The sequence below is a fragment of the Columba livia genome, chromosome 6 (genome assembly GCF_036013475.1).
Source record: "Columba livia isolate bColLiv1 breed racing homer chromosome 6, bColLiv1.pat.W.v2, whole genome shotgun sequence".
In the NCBI taxonomy this organism is placed as follows: Eukaryota; Metazoa; Chordata; class Aves; order Columbiformes; family Columbidae; genus Columba; species Columba livia.
In genome coordinates this window covers 33952175-33970471 of record NC_088607.1, presented here as the reverse complement: position 1 = coordinate 33970471, position 18297 = coordinate 33952175, and the positions used below count along the sequence as shown (strand labels likewise).

Genomic DNA, 18297 nt, shown 5'->3' with positions numbered 1-18297 from the left:
CAAGAGAGCTGAACTGTATCTAAACTTTCAGTATCATGCTTATAATATTATGAACTATTCTTGTTTTGCCTTAGTATTAGGAACGGTACTGAAATAAATGAATTTGAGGTCCATAGTTCTGCAGCAGGAATAAGTACTTCATGGGCAGCAGATCTGTAGTATGTGCCCAGATTTCTTCAGGTATGTGAATGGAACTGTTTCCTCAACATGATTCAGATCTGGAAGCCTTTCTAAAAGCAAAATACAAACTTTGCAGATGGAACTTTGCGTGTAATTTGGAGCTTTTAATGAGACCAGATTTCCTCAGCTGCATGAACAGTGTTTGCATGTGCACTGTACGATGCTTTTTGATGAAGCAGTGAAAAAGCCATTTCTCAAGATACAACTTAAGCACTGTCAGACCCCACATTCTCAGGAGCATGTTCTCTAGTACTGTTGGAGCATGTTCTAGCCCCAGAATTTAGGAGTAGTCATTTAATACGCCACAGGTTGTCTGCAAGCAGGCAAGATGCAAAGAGGAGAAAGAACATCTCTTGTGACTTCTCTGAAGGCTCCTTTTCAGAACACTGTAGCCGTAACCATTAGTCTTCATTTCTGCTGCACCATTTGTTTTCTCCAGTTAGGGTGGTAAATAGAGGGAGAAATTTGAAGAATGTTGTTACTGCAGTTCTTTCTCCATACCTGCAGATTCAGTCTTCCTTTTGCTTGTGAGCATTCCCATGTTCATGGGAAACCCCTTCTCAGCACTTGGAAACCAATTCTTTCTGTCCCTAGAGAATGATTTCTTAATTTAATACCGGTTCAACTAGCTATGCCTTGTGGCTGACTGTAACAATGAGAGCATTCAGATTTGTTTTGATTCTTTAAGTTTATCTTACAGGTATGAAATCATCTAAGCTGCAGCTGGGATTTTACATAGACAAAGCAGCAGCTGATTTTATAGGGATGTGTTTTTACTGCCAAAGGCAACAGATGTAGCAGTCTTCTTTTCTAGGTTCTGGCAGTGTTGAGCAGAGGTGTCTGCAGGGTTCTTCTTCCTGTTCACACACACCTGCCCGTGTGTCTTTCTAAATTTTATCCTTCCAGCAAGAGATGGGCAGAAGGACTGTGGTTATTGCTCATGTGTTCTGCCTGGTCTGGCCCTTTTTTCAGTAACTGAGAGTGTTGGAAGTAGTCTTGTCTTCTGTTATAGGTGTATCTTTGGTTCAAGAGCCCATTATGTTTGGTACTCAAGGCCGTATACATGCACTGCTTAATGCTTCCGCATGGATAAATTCATTCTTGCCATGTTTGGTAAAACACAGTCTCTACTCTGAAACATTTATAAAACCAACATGTTACTGTATTTGCCATTGCAAAAGAAACATTCTGTGTGGTGTCTCAAAATGAATCATCATCATAAAATAAGCTTTTTTAAAAACAGCTTTTGTGTTCCTGTATTTTGTTTTTATTGAATTGTATGATGTGTAGTGTGCCATGCAAATGAAAAAGAAAAGCATGTTTCATTTTTGTCGTTCAGATACAAGAACAAAAGATTCCCCAAAACTATTGTAAAAACTGTAAAAAGAAAAAGGCTAGATTATGAGAAATATTAAGAAGGATCATAGAAACAAGCGTACATTAGGGTACAAATTATTCCTTTGCAGATGTATGGCCTAGACTTGTTAAATGGATTTTCTGCCCTTTTCTCTGTAGAAAACATATAGTACTGAAGGATTGCATTGGCAGTTTGACATTGCTAGTCAAACTGAAATAAGATGTGACATGTAATGGCGTGGACCACTGGTCAAATACTGTAGAATTTAGTTCTAGTGTTTTACTGAAAACTTGCATGCCAGTCTATGTGTATTATAAACTTAACTACCTTCATATTCATTTTAGAAACAGAGGGTTCCTCTTGGAGTAGTGAGGCAGGATTAGATAATTTCTTCCTATTTTGTTGTTCTTATTTCTTTCTTTGGTGAGTTTTTTCTAAATCTAGGTGTCCCTTGCCCTGCTACGAAAGTTGAGCCTGAAAAGTGTCTGTTGTTGCATCCCAAAGAGAGTACAATAGGATGAAGAAGATGAGATAACATTGTATCAGTCATTATTGCTTGTTTGTTTGGAATAGAATTTAAACTTGTTGTTGAGTCTGTTGTGAGGCACTGTGCCATTGTCCTTTTTCCCATTTGAGAGGCAGCCGTATTTGTTACTATGTGTTACCTAAACTTGATTAACCTTAACTGGATTAAAACTTATCCTGAATTGCCCTGCCTGGTTTAACTCAAGTGTCCGTCTGGAGACTGTTGCAGTCTTGAAGATGTTTAATTTCTCAATATGAATGAAAGTAGCCCAGCTTTGTTCCTTTGCTGGCTTTGTCCCTTTAAAAATGTTCACATTAGCTACAGTATTAATTCTAAGCTCAATGACTCTTACTGTATCTGTTAGCAGAGGAATGTATTTTTGTCCATTGATCTGTGCTGAAGGCATTAAGGGGGTGAAGGATAGCAACTGCTTCTTATGCCTAGATAACTCTTACAGGTATGTGAATATGAAACTGTCTGTGAATAATAGTCTTCACCCCTGCTGATCTGTTGATGCACCATATGCTTAACTCCTCATGGCTCAGAGGAGATGCCTTTCACTCTAAATTTCTTTCCTATCACTTCCAGTTTTTAATCCCTGGCAAGCCTTTTCCCCTTGCCCTGTGGCTGTTTTCCTCCCCTTCTCCATTTTCGTGTATCAGCCATTCCCCTTATACTAGCATTCTCAGAGCAGTGCGGCAGATGAGAGACACCCACTTGTCACAGCCTGAGGCTTTCAGGCATTTTAGTGTTCAATCTGTCCAGGTGTTACCAGTGTGTCTTCAGTGAGGCTTTGTGTGCATGTGCTTTCCCCATACCTCCCCTTCAAGAGGGAGGGCAACAGACAGTGTTAAAATGCCAGGATGCGCTTCTTTTGGTTCTTTGTACGTTTTGTTTTGTTGTGTTTTTTTTTTTTTTTTTTTTTTTTTTTTCCATTTTTAGATATAATGTTAGTGATCAAATTTTCAAGAATAGTTTCCTTTAGCTATTTGCACTCTAGTTTTGCAAAAAGTCAGAGCCTTTTAGCACAAAGTGATCTGTACAGTTCTGTACAGTTTTAGTAAGAGCATACAGAAACACTTTGTAGGTGAACATGCTCATATCTACAATGAAAACTACTTTGCTTTATAAAATCAAAAGTGTGATTCATGCATCTGTCATTCAGAAATGATCTTACAGCAGTTTTGTTTTTTACAAAGTCCCTTTCCCAGAATGGATTGCCATATATCCATTTGCTTTAGTGAATGTAACACTTTCTCACAGACATAATGTCTGACATTTGCATTATTTGAAGACTCATCTTGGTTTTCCCTGCTTACTGTCTCTGTATTTTTCAAAACTGTTTGTAAAAAAACAGTTTTCAGTTAATAAAATCAATAATAATATCAATAACATGTGTCTACATTTTGCCAGATAAGTCAGTATGTTCGTGCAGCATAAGCTGTGTTTTGGGGAAGGTATGAGGATATAACTTTGCACTTAAAAATACAGTTAGTTTTCTGTGACTTTTCACTAAGGAGAGTTTAGAGATACTTAGTGACAGATACTTAGTGTTTGTTCATTGAATTGGTTGTTCTAACTAGCTTTCCTCATACTTTTGCATGCTTAAATTAAATTAAGCATCTTCTTATCCTCCCAATGAAAGCAGTAACTTGCCACATCCTGCCCACTGTAACAGTTTTTAATTGGAAATGAAATCAGATAGTCCGTATTAAAAATCAGAGTGCTTTGTCTATCCTGACAAAATGAGCAAAAAATCAGTGAGAGTAGCCTGCCACCACACTGATATTTTAAGGGAATCAAGCGCTAGAAACGGGTTAAAGAGTTCTTAACACCCCTCCAGATTATCCTCCATTCTTGTGGATATTTTTTTTTTTTTTGGCCCTCAGTAGATACGAGAGTGTGTATGTGTGTACATACAGCATTGATGCAGTGGAATAGGAAGTTACAGAGACGGAGTTTAGAATGGTAGTATTATGATAACACTCCAGAAAATAAATGAAGCCAGCCTTTTAAGGCTCAAAAATAGTAATCTTATCAGAAAAAAAGGCAAAAAAAAAAAAATTAGCAATTTTATTTATTTATTTATTTATTTATTTTAAATTTTGATCATTGTGTTTACAGACACAGAGTAATAGTAACCAGTAATTTTTGGGATGTAACAGTAAATGTGGAATAAGCAGACTGTCAGTCTGTAGATAGTCTGAGCATTCCTAAGTGAGGGTGTGAGGAAACCCCTGTCATGGCAATGTTAATGTGTACAACCATAGCCAAAATTGGGGTTGTATTGCACACAAATTAAGAATATATGGCATGTTCCATGGTGTCTGTTTCACAAATAGGTAGACCCTAAGACAATGATGAATTTATGGCATGTAGTGGATTTGGTCTTCTTTACAGTACTTCTCTCCAGATCAGCCTTAATAAGATTATTTTGGTTCAAAAGTGGTAATTCTTTTTGAGTGCTCTTAAATGACTTTAAAGATGTTCTAAATGACCTGTTCAAAGATCAGTCTTTTTAAAGACTATTTTAGTCTTAGCCCCAAATATCCCTTTACAAACTTTGTTAATCATATTCTTATTATTTCACTATTCACAGGAATTATTGTACTAAACAAGACTAACAGAGAACAGCATGTAATAATACTCATAAAAATCTGACTGGTTTAGGTTTTTTGCTAACTAACACCATTTTCTAGCTTAAGCGGTATTTAGCATAATGCTTATTCACTAGAAACAACTAAGTTTCACAGATGATGATGATTATTATTATTGTTGTTAAACTGTTGGGATTTCTCTGCCCCACCTACATCACTAAAAACCTTTTCAGTTAGTCTTTCTTACCTAGGATAAAGGAACTCCCCCGTAGGAAGACCTCAGTTTCTTCGTAGTGGCTGGTGTGGCATTCCCTGTGTCCTGTTTGGTACATTTGAACAACCCAATTCGGGAGTATTTTGTTCAGCAGTGTTCAGAGATTGCCTGGTGTGTTAGTCAGCTCCCAGCTCTGGCTGGAAGAGCTTTGGCCTTGGATATTGAAAAAAGCCAGTGAAGAATAGCTTCATTAGAAATCTGTGGTAACAAATTCTAGAAATAGGAATAGGGACCACAATTCACAGTCAGTTTAAACAGCTCTAAATGCAGGTTTTACTGCCAGCAGTGGTGCCTGCCTGCCCTGCCTGCCTTCTCCTACCACCATCCTTGTGCCAGTACTAGCATGTCTGTTCTCTGGCCTGGTAGCAAGTTGAATACTGAACTAGCAAAAAACCTAAGTGTTCAACTGCTTCGGTTCATTGAACTTTGTCATCATGCTGCTGTGTGATCCCTGGTTTTGAAATGAGGACATACAGGTGGAGGTTTGATAGTAGTCCACAACTGCACTGAAGTTAACCTGAAGCCTCTGTGTGCCCCATGAAATTCACTTATGAAAAGTAATAATGCTTTTTTATATATATACAGACTTAGAGTGTCTACTAGTCTTAGCTTATGTGTATCACAATACATGCTGTTTAGTGCAGATGCCTCTAAATTAAGCACAGTGGTTTCAGTTAGACTGAAGAAGGTCATGCTGTTCTGTACTGCAGACTGAGTTCAGGAGGAGCGGATGTTTTGCAGCACATAAAGGCCCTGCAGTAGCAGGGAACTGATGAAATAAGACAGGCCCGCATGGTCCACACTGTCTGTTAAGAACTGGGAAAAAAAAGATCTGAAATTCTTTGCCAGTATGACCTAGGGGGAAATGTCTTCCTCATCTGAAATCTCATGGTCAGTCTGTCCTTGAGCATGGCAGCAAAACGCGGTCAGTAGAAAGCTTTTAGAAAGTTAGATTATTGATATGATCTCGAAGTATCTTTCTGCTCTTTTGAATGCTGTGACCTGCCTCTAATACCTCATACAGGGAATTCTATCTACACTCTCAAAACCAAAACCACCTCACTGTTTTTTTTGTGCACATTGGTGAAGTGAGGGGAAAAAGATCTCTGTAAGTCACTGCTGAAGTCTTGACCCATGACGTTTAATTGCAGGCACTGCCTTAATTCCCAGCTGCAGCGTTATGTGTTTGCTGGGCTGTGCAGGGGCTATGGAGAGAGTGCTTGGGGAGAGGAGGGTCCAGAGGCTCAGAGATTCCAAAGTCACAAGCAGTTACCTGTTCCCATATCCATACCTGTCCAGTCTGCTGTCTTACAGAGCGACAGTGACTTTGTATATATCTAAATTGTCTTGGTGGAAAAATGAAAATAACTCTGTGTTTTCCAGGTAGGAAGTTGAATCGCTGTCGTGGGTGCATTTGAAAGATGGATAAATAAGGGCCTTTTCAGACTTAAAAACCAGCAGTTTGCTGGGTTCATTAATAATGCACATTGCTAATAATTATGTCTCATGCATCATCAATTGTTTATCATATTCAGGACAGTTAAGTTTTAAAAATCTTATCCTTAGTAGCTGTAACAGTGTAATACTACAAAACTACTGTCATACATTCAGCATAGCTTACATGTAAATATATATGTAAGCATATATTATAAGTAACTATGTATTCTATACACTTATATGTAAATAAACGTTTGGATGTATATTTTTTATATATGCCTAGCTGTGTTACTAAGTGCTTGTTGGTAATGCAAGTAGTCTTACAACGTGTTGCAAAATGTTGCTGGTTTCACTATTCTTGTATATACGTGTCTGGATTAAAGAGCAGCAAATACTAATTAGATCTGGCTTTTAGTATGCCATTTCTTTTTATGTACATCAAGTCTCTGCCTTGGCTACTTCATTTTGTATTATACTTGTGGTATGCAAAAACTTGAGCATGAAATACTAAATCCCACAAAGAAAACTTACAGTTCTTTATGCTCTAAATAGTAAGGTGGGGCAGGTGTGGGTGATTTAGAGATCTTTTCTTTATATGTTTGCCTGGGATTGAGACTGGCAGAGGAACATGAGCTGACTGTTGCGTGTGTTAGAAGTTCCAGAAATGTTAATCCCTTTTCCTGTGTATAACCTGTAAGCTTGTTACCGAAAAAGGTCAATAAATAGGACTGGTTATATTTGAAGAAGTAGAATGGATATATTAAATGCTCACCGTCACAAAGCTGTTCGACTCCTTTCATTTATATATGTATGTATGTATATGTATGTCACAACAAGTCATCTGATACAGTGTTATAATTAAATGTCACCAGCTTAACATTTCATCACAAAAATACGGGCTTGAAGTGTCTGTACCACAGCGAAATAAAAATTAGTATTGTATTATATTGACAAACAATGATAGGACAAGAGGTAATAGGTACAAACTGCAACACAAAAGGTTCCACTTAAATTTGAGAAGAAACTTCTTCTCAGTGAGGGTGATGGAGCACTGGCCCAGGCTGCCCAGGGAGGTTGTGGAGTCTCCTTCTCTGCAGACATTCAAACCCGCCTGGACATGTTCCTGTGCGACCTCACCTAGGTGTTCCTGCTCCAGCAGGGGGATTGGACTAGATGATCTTTCGAGGTCCCTTCCAGTCCCTGACATTCTGTGATTCTATATGGATTTCTAACAGTCATAAATGATTGGAGTTTCAAAAGACTCTTCATATTACTCAGTTCAACCTTTTTCAGTGACTGCAGAATCATGTTTTCAGTACTTCTGCTATTATCTATGTTTTTGAACACATCTGGTGAAGATGTGTCTGTCATTAAACAGCTTATTCCATTCTAAATAGTGTGCCTTGTGCGGTATAACTCAAGCATCTGCTGGAATAAACCCTTGTATTTCAGATGGTATTCTTTGGTCAGCGCAGTTGCCTTAGCTTAGATGGTTTTTATTTTATTATTTATTTTATTAATTCTTTGTATACCACTTTGGATTGAAATGACATTAAGAATATGCATAAAACTTAGCAGTAAAATGGGTTTACTGGAATATACAGTGTTCTTGAGACCTGAAATTCTTAGATACCACTCCAGGAAGTGCAAACTATTCTTTGGTCTCAAAGACTGAAATGAAATATAGAAGTACTGAATAAAGACGGTGCAGTTATTGACTAGATTTCTTACTTACTCCTCTAGAATTACCCAGCATTCAAGTGGTAGCTGTATTTTTAATCTTTTCAATCATACTTTGCTTATGCCTCGCTTTGGCTGAATTCCTGCAACTATTTAAATCCTCTGAAAGCAAACTGTTTATACCCATCACACTGACTTTCATGCTAGGTGATCAGATTATGGGGGATAATAAAATACCTGAGATACACACCACTTGCCACAACTCTCTGCTTATGCTGCCACAGGACTCATCTGAACTTATTACTGAAAGATGAAGGACATCTGTAAAGCAAATCTTTCATTCCCATGAATAAATTCTAGATTAGTTCAGTCTAACGTAGTGTACGATGCCAGGATATAGTATCAAAAAGCATCCTAAGGAGGACAGAGTTCAAGCATTTTTTCCTTTTACTATGTGACTTTCTTAGTGCTAAACAAAATTAGATCACTGAGAAGCAATAGCCTGTCCTGCAGAAGGGACCTGCAGGTAGCAGCCACTGAAAATGCAGCTGGTAAGCAGGGCTTACAATATTGCAAATGAAGGTATATCAAGTACAGTGAAGTGGGGATGTAGGAGGCTTTGGAAAAGACAAGGTGGTTTTGACTATACCAATGGAAATCTTTAGTTCCTGGAAACTTGTATTCTCCTTTGCAGCATTTTTACAATGGATGTGAAGAGCTGGACATAAAATTTAATGTAAAATGTATGAAGTGATTGTTTACATAATCACAGAATGGTTGGGGTTGGAGGGGACCTCTGGGGATCATCTAATCCAACCCACCTGCTAAAGCAGATACACCTAGAGTAGATCACACAGGAATGTGTCCAGGCGGGTCTGAATGTCTTCAGAGAAGGAGACTCCACAGCGCCTCTGAGAAGCCTGTTCCAGGGCTCTGGCACCCTCACAGTAAAGAAGCTTCTCCTCATATTCAGATGGAGCCTCCTGAGCCTCAGTCTGCGCCTGTTGCCCCTCATCCTGTTGGTAGACACCACTGAAAAGACTCTGGCCCCATCCTCCTGACATGCTCCCTTGAGAGAGGGGTCAAGATACCCGTTTAATGTAAATAAATAAATAAATAAATAAATCATGTTCTGAAATATATGTTGGTGTTTAAAAAAAAAATCAAAAAATACTAAATAAATAGGTAAATAGGTACTTGCTCTCCCTGATCATTCCACTTCATTGCTAATGAAAAATGTACCTTGTCTTTTTCCCATACAATTTAAGAAATCTGTACTTCCCACTGACCTTTTCAGAAGGCAAGGTAGTTCAAGTGATAATCTGAAGAGGGGAAAAAGGGTTTTAAATATCCAATTTTTCAAATTAAATGGCATCTACTTGTTTTACACTTGTGGGGACATAGCTTACGGAAGAAAATGAACTTTCCCACTACTGCTGAAGTTTGTTATTTCTGGAACTGACACATGAAGTAACTGTTCTGCTCTCTAGAGAGTAGCAGCTGAGCTCAAAGACAGTGAAGTTACTGGAATTTAAGAGTGAATTCAAATGTCTCCAAAGGTCATGTGGGTTTCTCTGTGTAACATTAGGGGTTAATGCATTATTGTGGCATCTTTTCTAATATCTCAAGTATATGCTAGCAGGTTTTCTAATTCAGAAATGTTGACTTCAGCTGAAGCCTTGTTTGCATAAAAATGTATTGGTATTGGTAGCGTTGCTTTCATGTGGTAAGAATTTATGAGTTATACAGCACATAATTATGGAGGAAGGGATGCAAAGCATGTTATATTAATATTTGTCTTTGAAACCAACACATCACCTGAAAAAAGCTTCTGTTCCACAAGATATATTATTTCTATTGAATATTACAGAAATTGAGTTCTGTCCCTTTACTTTCCATTTCTTCTGTGTCTTCAGTCTCCCTGTGATAGGAAATGAGTTGTTGCAAATGAATTTGATCTGTACTTGTTTGAGGTCCTTCTGTGCTTGATGGGTTTTCCGGCTGCGTTCTCTTTTGACTCTGTGTTCTGTGTCCTGGGTTTCCTTTGCTTTGAATTGATGTGAAGGATCAAAGGAAGTATAGTGTTACCAGGTCACCATGGAAAGTAACGCCATGGAGCGCCAGAAGAAAATACCCTGGACGTTCTGGGTAAAAAACAGGTCAATATCAAACTGAGTCAAAATTTACAACTTGTTTGATTCAGTCAAACAAGGTAAACTGCCTTGGTAAATCCAGGTTACAATTGTGGGACTTTTTCGTTTGGAGAATAAGCATCAATCTTCTAGTATTTTTGTCTTCATTCAGACTGAAAGCAGATTCTGAAATAGTAGGAATCGGCTGAATAGTAGTTCCAACTTTGAGCCAGGGGATTCATCCCGATTCTTTGGGTAAAATTTCTGTTGAAATTAACTGGCAATTTTTTACAACTGCTTTCCTGAAACCCTTTTTAAAACTTCTTTCTTCTTTGTCGTACTGTGTAGACAACCACAGCTTATGTGCCCACCAAGCGCATTTTTATCACCGTGTTAAAAATTACAAATGTGTTGCCTCTTAAAACTAACCATGTTATTTCTATAATGCTTTAATATGCATAATTAATCAATGTGAGGCAATTTGCCAGAAAGAAAAATTACATGTTTTATCCTTTTTGTGCTCACTGAGTTTTGTTTGTGTTTTCTTTTTTAAATAGTGATTCCGGAGTTTATTAGTCAAGTAAATATTGCATTGGAGAGCATAAGCAAGAAGACAGTGCATCTCTTTGATGATAACCAGTTTGTGGACATTTCTAAGAAGGTATATGATACAATTCACAACATCAGATGCTCAGTCATGATGATTCGGGTAAGTTTTTTCTGTCTTAATTTAATTTTCACTTCTGAGATAGTTGAGGACATCCCAGCATTTTCATTTTATAACTGTCTGTGTGAACAACGCCCCTAAGCTCATATCTAGATTGAACTGATCTGGGAAATTTGGATTACAATGAAACACGCATGGTTATAACTTAAGAAGGCTAGAGTTGCATAGAGTACTAGATCAGAATGTTGCAAAAAATGTGGTTTGTTCTTTAAAATACTTATTTATGTTTGGGTGATAAAGATGTTCATTCACTTCATTATCAATTTGTGTCTACAAACTCAAATCTGCTGTAGCACTTCAACCTTATTCAGTGGAATGCAGGAATGGAGAGTATTTCAGATGATCCTGATAATATATTGTTCAAGTTTTGTCAGCCTCAAACCAGAAAACTTAACAGCCTGATTTCTGTCAACCTTAGACAATCACAGTCAATGTACTTATTGTAGTGTTTTTCCTGAAGTTCAAGAAAATGCTTCAGAACAACTTATTTTTAAAATTTGGAACAGAATTTTGTCACATGCAGAATTTCTTACAAGTGTCTTCAGGACACAAATCCCATTTCAAACTGAGCTGCAGTATCTGCATGTTCAGCAATTTTGTTTTTAAATAAAATGAAACAATAAAAATGTAGATACTTTTTTTTTTTTTTTAAAGTCAGTCTTCTGCATTTTTTTTTCAGTTGAGAAGAAAGTAAAAAACTGATTTATCTTTTTTAAATGTAAAAACATACTAGAGGCTGTCATGGGCAGCAGGTGGAGGGAGGTGGTTCTGCCCCTCTGCTCTGGTGAAACCCCCTGCAGTGCTGCATCCAGCTTTGGAGCACACATGACACACACGGACCTGCTGGAGAGGGGCCAGAGGAGCCACAGAAATGATCTGAGGCTGGAACAACTCTGCTGGGAGGACAGGCTGAGAGAATTGTGGTGTTCAGCCTGGAGAAAGCTCCAGGGAGACCTTATTGCAGCCTTTCAGTATTTAAAAGGGGCCTATAAGAAATATGGGGACAGACTTTTTAATAGGGTCTGTAGCAGTAGGACAGGGGGGAATGGTTTTAAATTGTAAGATGGTAGATCTAGATTAAATATAAGGAAGAAAGTTTTTACACTGAGGGTGGTGAGAGTGTGGCCCAGATTGCCCAGAGAGGTGGTGGATGCCCCATCCCTGGAGACATCCCAGGCCAGGCTGGGTGGGTCTCTGAGCAACCTGAGCTGGTGAAGATGTCTGTGCCCATGGCTGAGGTGGCACTGGATGAGCTTTAAAAGGTCCCTTCAAACCCAAACTATTCTATTATTCTAATATGGAAATGTTAGTGAATCATAAAATATTGCAGTTTATAAGTTGAACAGTTTCAGTGGGAATTAAAATGTGCAAAATCTTTAAAATGTCTCATCTTTATTGCAGTTCTCAATTATGAAATTGCTTATATACTGAAGAAAGATCTTGAAACATATGTCTTACCCATAGCAGGAGGAGTTTACCTGAGTTGGATTTATCTGGCAAAACACACCAGACTGAGACCAATCCTCTGTTAGATCTTCTGATCAGTTCCTGTTTCAGTGAATATGGGCTAAGAGTTTTGGTTAGGACATCTGTTTATTTTCTAGATGAGTTAAACTTCATTTAATGCCTGCATTGCTTGTACCACCTTCCTTTAGTGACTGAGGGACTCTTGTTTTTTTGAGATTACAAAGTTGCATCTGTCTTTTCTTCAGTAAGATTTGAGTCTTCAACATGTCCAGTGTTCTTGGACTTGAACTCCAGGTGACTATGAATGATTATTCCTTTATGAAGTTTTTAATTTTGGGGGGAATGTGCTGAGGAGTGTAGCAAAGCTTCAGTGAGTCTGCGAAGAATGAGCATCGTTCTGCAGGAAACTCTGAGTGTATTCTCTTACAGTCCTCTGTGATGTGTATGTTGACAGTCACTCAAAAAAGTAAAGGATATTATATACCCTGTACATCTTTCTCAAGCATGAGGGGAAAATACTTTCATCTGAACAGTACGTATGCATAACACATAGGAAGTTTACTGTGTATGTGTACTATGTAAGTGCATAGTGCATCTGTAAAATCCTAAGTCATTGCACACCTAAATGGGCACTATTAATACGAAGTTTTCTATCAGTGCCATCTTCCACTTCTACTTTGCAAGTGCAATTTGACAAAGCAAGAGAAAAAAGTGTCAGAAATTACCTTGTTGGTTGTACCTGTAGCAGTGGGTAGCAAAGAGCAGATACTCAGCTGCCTCCTCTGAATTGAACAAGTGAAGACCGGAGGATGAGAGCTTTCTTCCACCTGTACTGAACTTTGTCCTAAACAGCGTATGTATTTGCATTAGGGATCAGTGTGGCTTGACGTGTGTTCAACTGTATTTGAATGTATTCAGCAGCCCAGAAGCTGCAGAGTCCTGACAAAAGCTCAGGAGATTTTACAGGAAAATTTTTTAAAAAAAAAAAAAAAAAAAAAAGGTCATTAAAAAGGACATGTGTGCAGCTTTCTGCTTAATGAGTGCCTTTATTCAGACACTGGCATGAGAGGAGTTTTTTTTGAGGTTTGGGGAAATGATAGTCAGCTAGTGCACCATCCTTTACAGATACTGACTGCCAGCAGGATGTACTTAGGTAAGGATGTACTTGCAATCTGAATTAGATACATTCCAGACAATGCTAGTTTCATGTAAATCTGCCTGTAAGAAGCTTTAGTAAATATAATGGTTGTTCAGACACATACTGTTACCACAGCAGCCAAGGTGAGGAAATAAAGATACTCTGTGGACAACTTATAGGGGCTTACTGATACAGTGCCAGAGAACAATGCATTGCTGATTACACACTGAATCAAGGAAAGAACGTGTTGATCAAAATATAATAGAGAAATGTACATTAGAAGGACACCGATTCACAGGGGACAGTTTTTCAGCATCACACTAAGAGCAGAAACTCTCCAGATCAGTTCCTTGGGGAGCGTTTCAAACATGTAATTACACAGAGTGTTTTTAAAAATACTGTAAAATGCTGCCAAAAACTGTTGTTAATGCAAATTATTAGATTTGCTTTTCAGTGTCAATAGATACATAAAACATTAATTCCAGTCCTGTAGGGATAATGTGAATAACACTTGAGAGCAACTAAATAGTGGAAGATGTGCTGCACTCATGAGCTGTAATAGAAATGCCGCTGGAACTGCAAGATTTTCCCTTAAGATGCTTTTCAATGTTTCACTTTCAAGGATTAATTCATCAGTGATAGTTGTTGACTTGGAATCATCAGATATTTGATCCAGGGTGTTTAGGTGCGTGTGCTTATTAGTGTCCCTGTTCCTCATTCCTTTTTTACTCTTGAAGCATCTCATTTTTCTTAAATTGTAGAGGCATTGGGAGCTTGATTTTGCACAGAAACACTTGGACATTATCTGGATAGTGTTTTAATCAGAATATTGCTGTTACAGAAATAGATTAAGATAGATAGTAGAATTAAAGACAAGAATTCTGCCATGTGAAATATATGGAAAAATAAAAAAGAAACAGGTTGACAGTTTTTGAGGCAGCACATTATTAAATACTGCATAATTTTAAGAGTGATGCTGGGAAAAAGGAGCTTCTTTATGAAAGTGTAGTTTGTTGGAGCAGCTGGATTAAAGTAATAGCTAATATAGCCCATTAAGATATTAAACACAGTAGAAAGTGGTAATGACTTTGAATGACTGATAACCAGTGATAGATAAAGCAGTAATAAAGTCATCCTAGCAGAAATACACTAAGAACAGTAGAAAAGATTTCATGAAGTCCAAGTTTCATGGAATTCTTTGTGTTTATTAAAGGATAAACAAGTAAATTGCTATGAGTTTTCCAGAGAGGAAGAAGAGAGCAAAATGTTGGCAATACTCAATTTAGCATGCTTTTGCTACTCTTACATTCACGGCAGTAGTGAATGAGGACCCTGTGTTCCCTAATTTTATGAGAGTTGGAAAATGTATATTGACATTGTAGTTCTTAGCTGATACAGTTCATCATTTTGATGCATTTCTTAAAAATCCTTTCTGCTGAATGTGTATTCCGTGTGCTCTTCCTTTCGGAATTCTGGCATGGAGACTATAGTTTCCCTTGGATTTTACAATGTTTACAGTGTTAGGCTTTTTGAATGTTTCTTTTGCAGATGGTGCCTTTATTACCATTGAACAGCCATTCTCTGCACCATGTTGTATGTGATCTCTACCCCCAGTGTCCCCCCAGGGACCATTTTGCTTTTCTGTTGTACTAGATACTTTTCTTTCAGGTAGATCCTCACTACATCCCCATTCCATTCCTTATTTTCCTGTTTCTTTTTTTAATAGTCTTTTACTGTGGTTTTAAATTTCCTTCGCAAAATCAGACTCTGTTTAGCTACAATATGACCCTTTTTCTTGTTTTGTTGGTTGCAAATTCTGAGTAGTTTTTCATTCTGTTTTAAAGAAATGTAACAGTTCATCCATAACAGAGCTTGTAAGCTCTTCAGTACACTTGATTTCTCTCAGTAGGAGTCTTCAATCTCTTGTATCCAGTGGAGTTACAGGAATTTTCAGAACAAGAACTTCTCAGAAAGGAAGATAGCAAGTCTTGGAAACCTTCCTATGATCCTGCTTCTCTCTGAGCCAGTTAGTAAGTGTCCAGTTAGAATTCTACCTTTGCTTTTATTAATGTCAGAATTACCCTACACATACAGGATTTTCTACCTCTTTTTACTTGTGTAGTAGGAATGAGTTAGATCCAGTCAGATGGAGTATATATGAATTGAACCTCTAAAAGCTAGAGAGAACAAAGGAAAGCATGGAAGCGTTTGAGAAAAAAGACATTTACTACCGTCTTGTAATTGAAATACATATTGGGAGGTTCGTTAAATACTCTTTTCTTCATTTTTTTCTATCCTTCACCAGTTGCACAAGAGGAAGAACTTCTGCAGTGGTAGTTAGCAAGCCAGCTGGACTCGCATCTCTCATTTTCTTGCCATTTCTGACTTAATTTGGTCAGAGCTGACCTTTGCTTCCCTCAGTTCCTTGTCAGCTTCCCTGGCAGAAAGCAGGAACTTCCTTGTGTATTTTCACTTGTGCTCCCTTATCAACGAGGCTTCTGGTATAAACACAGTTAGGACCTGTTATGTTGTCATCTTTTTTTAACCAGCAGAGGATTTTTTTCCCTTGTTATTTAGGAAAAAATATGCTCTGTGCTGGTTGTTACCAAGCAGATGTTTCCGTGCTCTGTCTTTTTCAAAGGGTGCTTTCATTGCTTATTTTGTCAGTCCTGTCATCCAAAGACTGATATGTCTAGATGCAGTGTGACTGAAAAAGGATATAATATCTAATGTCCTTTAAATAAGAACCTAGAAGAAATGCTTGCTGCCTGTTAAGGATAGCTGGTCACCTCTTCCCTTTTTCAGGTTTTTATCCCCAGTCACATAACAGGTATTACTGGGGAATGTTTGTGCTGCAGAAACCAAGTAAGAGGTGAGTTAAAACTGTTTAATGCCACAATCAAATATGCGTATTTGCAAGTAAGAGCTTCTAGCAGCTATTTATCCCTGCCATATTACTTGGCTTTGTAACATGTCAAGTCAGGATCATGCAACCTTGAGGTACCATTGTGGGGAAAACTTAACTCAAAGCACTATCCCACACAGGTTAGATTGATATCTTAATTCGTCTGCATACATATTTTCCAAAAAAAAAGTCTATGTTCTTTACCCCACAGTATACTTGGGAAGTCATACCATATTGTAGAAATACTGAGTTGTTTGTATGTAAATCTGTATTAGCATCCTAAACTTGGTCATTGTTATTATTATGACTCTGCCTTGCAGATGTCTTATCAAAATGCTCTGTGCTGCACGTTTCAGGACACAGTCTACATACATTTCAATTTAGCATTTATTTAAAATGCTAACCTCCATTTAATACCAGGCCAGTTTGTGTTCCTAAATAAATAAAGCCAATTTCTGTTTTCTAGCAAACAACTGCCCATACCATTTTGCTTGTATTTGATGTTTATGTACCATATAACAAAATCTCAAGGGTCTGATTTTCTGCCAATTTCATTAGTTTAAGGCCTTTAATATCTTCAACAAATCAGATGACATTCTGGTTCTCTGTGTAGTCGTGTTGCTGGGTTTGTTGCTTTATAGAGCAAAAAGCTGCTCAGCAGTGTATCTGTAAATGAAACTGACTGTCTCATTTTCCTCTGAAGTTGCATCCTGTTTTCTTGAACATATGCACTGACTGTTACCCTGATCAATATCTTTAGAGTTTGGAGTTGCCATAATTGCCATAACGAGTATCAGTTCTTAAGAGTGCAAGTGTTTCCACCACCACCAAAAAAACCCAAAGCCGACAACAAAAAACCCCCAAACTTTGCTGTAGAAATACAGATGAATTGCTTCATTTTTTTAAAAGCGATGGTGTGTTCATATCTCAGGTAGAGGGAGGGAGACAGAAGAGGAAAAAGTGGACAGTAACCCTTTTAATCTCAGACACGGAAATGGAAGGCCAAACACAGATTATATCATTATATCACCCAAGGAGGGATGGCCCTTCTCCCACATTTCAGGTCCCTGATACTTAAACCATTGAATTAGAGTCAGCAGGGTAGCTGGGGAATGATAGATGTCTTTTTTTTTTTTTTTTTTCCCCCTTCAAACAAAGGAGCATCTGGCTTTTCTGGCTTTTGTACTTCACATTCTTGCACTTCCAGACTAACAATTCTAACTTTTCGGTTCATTGAAGATCCTTCTGACTGCTGCCCCTGCTCCCATGATCCAGCCCTTCACTCAGTTTTTACAAGAAAGTTTCTGATTTTAAATTATGTTTTCTTTCTAACTATAAAATAAAGTGGGTAGGAAAAGAAGTGCCTCCTTCGTCCCCATATGTGCAATTCCAAAATTGTCCTTTTACATCCATGTATTATGTTATTTCTATATATAGAAATATGCCCTGTAGTATAGGAGTATCAAAAGCAGCTGTCCTCTTCTGAGCAAGAATATGTAGAATTTTCATATTGTTTTATGTATATGTTGAAGAAGTAGACTCTTTCTTTAATGGCATGTATAAACATATGGGAAAGCACTTGGGTGTTGCATGCAGGTCTGACGGTGAGAATTTTCCTTCATCTCTGAAGCAGCAGCTCACTTGTGCCATTCAGGTGACTCTAGATTTGATGAAATGGCAGTAAGTGCTTAAAGGAGTGTCAGTAACTCATTGTGTGGATAGCACCACATTAAAGCACGTAGTTATTGTGTGTTAACATTTATTACTTTTTTTGTGATACGAAATTCTTTTAAACTATTCAGTATTGTTTTTTGTCCAAAATATTGTGGTTAACTGAGCCTTCTTTCTAAACCAAAAGTACTGCAGTCTCTTTTGAA

General features: G+C 37.8%; 1 protein-coding gene across 8 annotated transcripts in view; it reads left to right on the top strand.

Annotated features, from left to right (window-relative positions):
- Positions 1-18297, top strand: part of CTNNA3 (catenin alpha 3) — a 460135-nt gene that overhangs the window by 365297 nt on the left and 76541 nt on the right. For all 8 annotated transcript variants that reach the window (XM_065067892.1, XM_065067891.1, XM_065067893.1 and 5 more), the window contains one exon: positions 10741-10892. In XM_065067892.1, coding sequence (XP_064923964.1) covers positions 10741-10892 — 152 coding nt within the window. The remainder of the gene's footprint in view (positions 1-10740; positions 10893-18297) is intronic.